Source organism: Sprattus sprattus, assembly GCF_963457725.1.
Source record: "Sprattus sprattus genome assembly, chromosome: 9".
NCBI classification, from domain to species: Eukaryota; Metazoa; Chordata; class Actinopteri; order Clupeiformes; family Clupeidae; genus Sprattus; species Sprattus sprattus.
This window is the reverse complement of record NC_137928.1, coordinates 7,037,719-7,041,432: the sequence shown is the minus strand read 5'-3', so window position 1 is coordinate 7,041,432 and position 3,714 is coordinate 7,037,719. Positions and strand designations below refer to the sequence as shown.

The following is a 3,714-nucleotide window of genomic DNA, read 5'->3' as shown; positions in this document are numbered from 1 at the left end:
AGCGTGCTAGCTCCGGTTAGCGTGCTAGCTCCGGTTAGCGTGCTAGCTTCGGTTAGCGTGCTAGCTTCGGTTAGCGTGCTAGCTTCGGTTAGCGGCCAGACTGTAAATGAAGTCCTGGAAATGTAGTGAAATGTAATGAAGCGGTTCTGCCACACCAGCGTTCTACCAGGTCACTCACCTCTGGACTAATCCAAACAATTATAATCGCCGGAGGGAAAGGCACACTGCAGACCCAATAAGCTCCCGCCTGATGAGGTCATGCAGAGGAGAGCTGAAGTATATTAGCGCACAACACTGAAGCTGAACTAAAGAACAGTACTTATACAACCATCAAGAAGTTGTGCTTATGAGTTGGCCAGTAGTTATGCAAGTATAACAGATAGAATATTTTGGAAAACTGAGTTTTCAGGCACTGATTGCTGACCTTTTTTTAAAGGCTAATGTTCCATTGAATAATCCCCTCTCTCTCTCTCCCTCCCTCTCTCTCTCCTCCCTTTTCTCCACCTGCAGGAGGAGTTCGATAAGCTCCGTCACTTCTGCTACGCGCGCACGGACATGCTCCTGCTCTGCTTCAGCGTGGTGAGCCCGGCCTCCTTCCAGAACGTGTGGGAGAAGTGGCTGCCGGAGATCAGCCGCCGGTGCCCGCGCGTGCCGCTCATCCTGGTGGGCACGCAGAGCGACCTGCGCCAGGACGTCAAGGTGCTCATCGAGCTGGCGCGGCGCCGCGAGCGGCCCGTGAGCGAGCACGAGGCCCGGGCGCTGGCCAGCAAGGCGGGCGCCGTGGCCTACATGGAGTGCTCGTCGCTGACCCAGAAGAACCTGAAGGAGGTGTTCGACGGCGCCATCGCGGCGGGACTGCGCCACGCCGAGCGCCGCGCCAGGAGGGAGAGGAAGGTGCGCAGCACGGCCGACAAGATGAAGACGCTCTCCAAGGCCTGGTGGAAGAAGTACGTCTGCATACAGTAGCAGGATGGAGGGAGGAGCGGAGAGGTGGAAGGAGAGAAAGAGAGTGAGAGAGAGAGAGAGAAAGAGAGAGAGAGATGGATGAAGGTGGGGAGAAAGACTTGAGCCTCCTTTCAGAAGAAACTTTGCTGATGAGATTTCAGAACTTCTGTGTATGTTTTTGGGGAGAGAACCTTTTCTACAGAGAACTTTGAGGAACTGTTTGTTAAGGGCCACCGAGGGAACAGTATGGTGAGAGACAACGCCATGTGATCTCTGATGGACCTGGTCATAAGGACAGGAAACAGGAAACTGGGCCATGGAGAACGGACACAGTAGACTTAATGACCCAGACCCAGCTTCAGCTTCACCCTCGGCCCGCACCTCCTCCGCACCTCTTCCTCACCTCCTCTTCTCCCCGCACCTCCTCTTCTTCTCATCTCTGTGACCTCTGACCTCACTAGACTGACTCTGAATCAGTGCGTCACACATACTGGACACCCATTACACTTCATGCAAAGCACCATTCAGGCCCCCGTCAATCAGTTTGATGGGGGAGAGAGTGTTGGTTTAATGTGTGTATCATTGACTTTTGAAAGTGACATAACTCTCTTTGGTCTCTTATATTCCCCTCCCAACAAATTTCATTTTTTTTTTGTATTTATCAATCTTTAAATGTCCTGTATGTCTGTATGTGTGTGTGTGTGTGTGTGTGTGTGTGTGTGTGTGTGTGTGTGTGAGGGTGGGTGTCTGTCAAAGACCACAGATTCTCATGATCTAAGTTCCTAGTCGTCCTGACTGACATCCAGAAGAGCTGTGCTGTTTATAACTTCCCTCCAGACAAGACCCCACACTGGCCAAAGCATTATGGATGATTTCATGCGTGTGTGTGTGTGTGTGTGTGTGTGTGTGTACCAGTATCCAAACGGGGTGATTTCATCCTCTTGTCAAGTTTCCTTTAGAAACTTGAGGTCAGAAAGCCGCATCCATTCTCTTCCCTCTTGAGTGAGTGTGTGTGTGTGTGTGTGTGTGTGTTTGGATTGCTGCAGCTGTTTCTGATGATGACCCCAGCCACCCTCCTAGCCAGCTCCTGGGCTGCTTCCAAAACAGCCCCTGACTCATCGCACTCTCTCCCTCTCCCTCTCCCTCTCCCTCTCTCTCCTTCTCTCCCTCTCCCTCTCCCTCTCTCTCCTTCTCTCTCTCCTTCTCTCTCTCTCCCTCTCCCTCTCTCTCTCTTTCTCTTTCTCTTTCTCTTTCTTTCTCTCTCTCTCTCGGCTGTTTTTTGTCTGTGTGTGTGTGTCTGTCTGTCTGTGAGAATCCACTCTTGTCTTCCTCCGGGGCTGAGTACCAGAGAGTTCTAGCAGGATTTAGTTTGGAACCATTTTGGTGTTCCTCTGAGGCTATAGAGAACTAAAGAGAGTTCTATTGGAACCAAATGGGATTCTGAAATGTAATAAAGGTTGTAATGACTCAGTCAAACATCTGTGTTGGCTTAAACAAAAAAAAAGATAATTTGTGCAGGAAATGGCTTTTGGAAGATCCAAGTCATAACCCTCAAGGTTCTGATCACGTGAGGCTGGAGTGTTTGACAGGGTCAGGGTGTGTGTGTGTGTGTGTGTGTGTGTGTGTGTGTGTGTGTGTGTGTGTGTGTGTGTGTGTGTGTGTGTGTGTGTGTGTTACACATGGTCTCAAATACTCTGGTGAGTGCTATCACACTTAACCCAAACACTCTCAGTTTTTGTTTTTACACCAACCTCAACCCCTGAGTACAATGTGCAAAAGACAGCATATAGAAAGCCAAAGGTACGGTGTGAATATTTATTTCATTAAGATCAAAAAAGCGCATACATACTGCACAGTTTTCTGATTGGTTTACAGTGTGTGAATGTTTTTCTCTTTGAGTTTTTGGTTAGTTTTTATTTTATCTTTTTCTTTGGGTCTAAGTGGCTCCCTGGGAAAGAGCCAGAGTATTGCCCCCCTCCCAGTCCCCCCCCCCCCCCCCCCAGTACTCCTCTGGATGGGAGCCGTTTGCCCTCCCCACAATTTGCTTCTCATTATTCAGAAGCTCGACTACATCCCCAGACACCTGGACATCAGCCACAAGACAGAACCGCATGAACTCCGTCCACACAGCAAACGTCTTCTCAGACGTGTATGTGAGCCAAACTGAACACGTGTGTGTGTGAGTGTGTGTGAGTGTGTGTGTGTGTGTGTGTGTATGTGTGTCTGTTTGTACCTCATGTCTCGTTCAGGGTAACTCTGTAGATTTGTACATTTATATAACGCTATATTAGGCACTCTTGTCTATCCTGTTGCGCTCACCCTCTTGCACACACACACTCACACAGTTTGGTGGAGTGTGTGTGTGTGCGTCTGAAGGGTTTGTGTGTTGCTGCCTGCACTTGTGGTGTGCTGATGATCATGCAAACAGCAACTGAAAAATAAAATGTGAAATATAAAAAGAACTGCTCTCCCGCCTTTTATTGGATATGAATGGAAATGAACCTTATTAACATTTTATAACATTATAACACAGTGCAACACATCCTACAACACATTGCACAGCGCAGGTTATATATGTGTGATATATGTATTAGTACTTAATGCATTGCACAGCGTAGAGTACATATGTGTGATGTATGTATTAGTGCGTAACACATTGCACAACGCAGGGTACATATGTGTGATGTATGTATTAGTGCGTAACACATTGCACAGCGTAGGGTACATATGTGTGATGTATGTATTAGTACGTAACACATTGCACAACGC

The 3,714-nt window shown here is 48.4% G+C and overlaps 1 protein-coding gene across 1 annotated transcript in view; it reads left to right on the top strand.

The window, feature by feature from the left end:
* rhoub (ras homolog family member Ub) overlaps positions 1 to 3,353 on the top strand; it is an 8,695-nt gene extending 5,342 nt beyond the window's left edge. The window contains exon 3 of the mRNA XM_080844647.1: positions 511 to 3,353. Within this exon, the coding sequence (XP_080700773.1) occupies positions 511 to 966 (456 nt within the window). The 3' untranslated portion in view covers positions 967 to 3,353. The remainder of the gene's footprint in view (positions 1 to 510) is intronic.
* Positions 3,354 to 3,714: the final 361 nt, after the last annotated feature.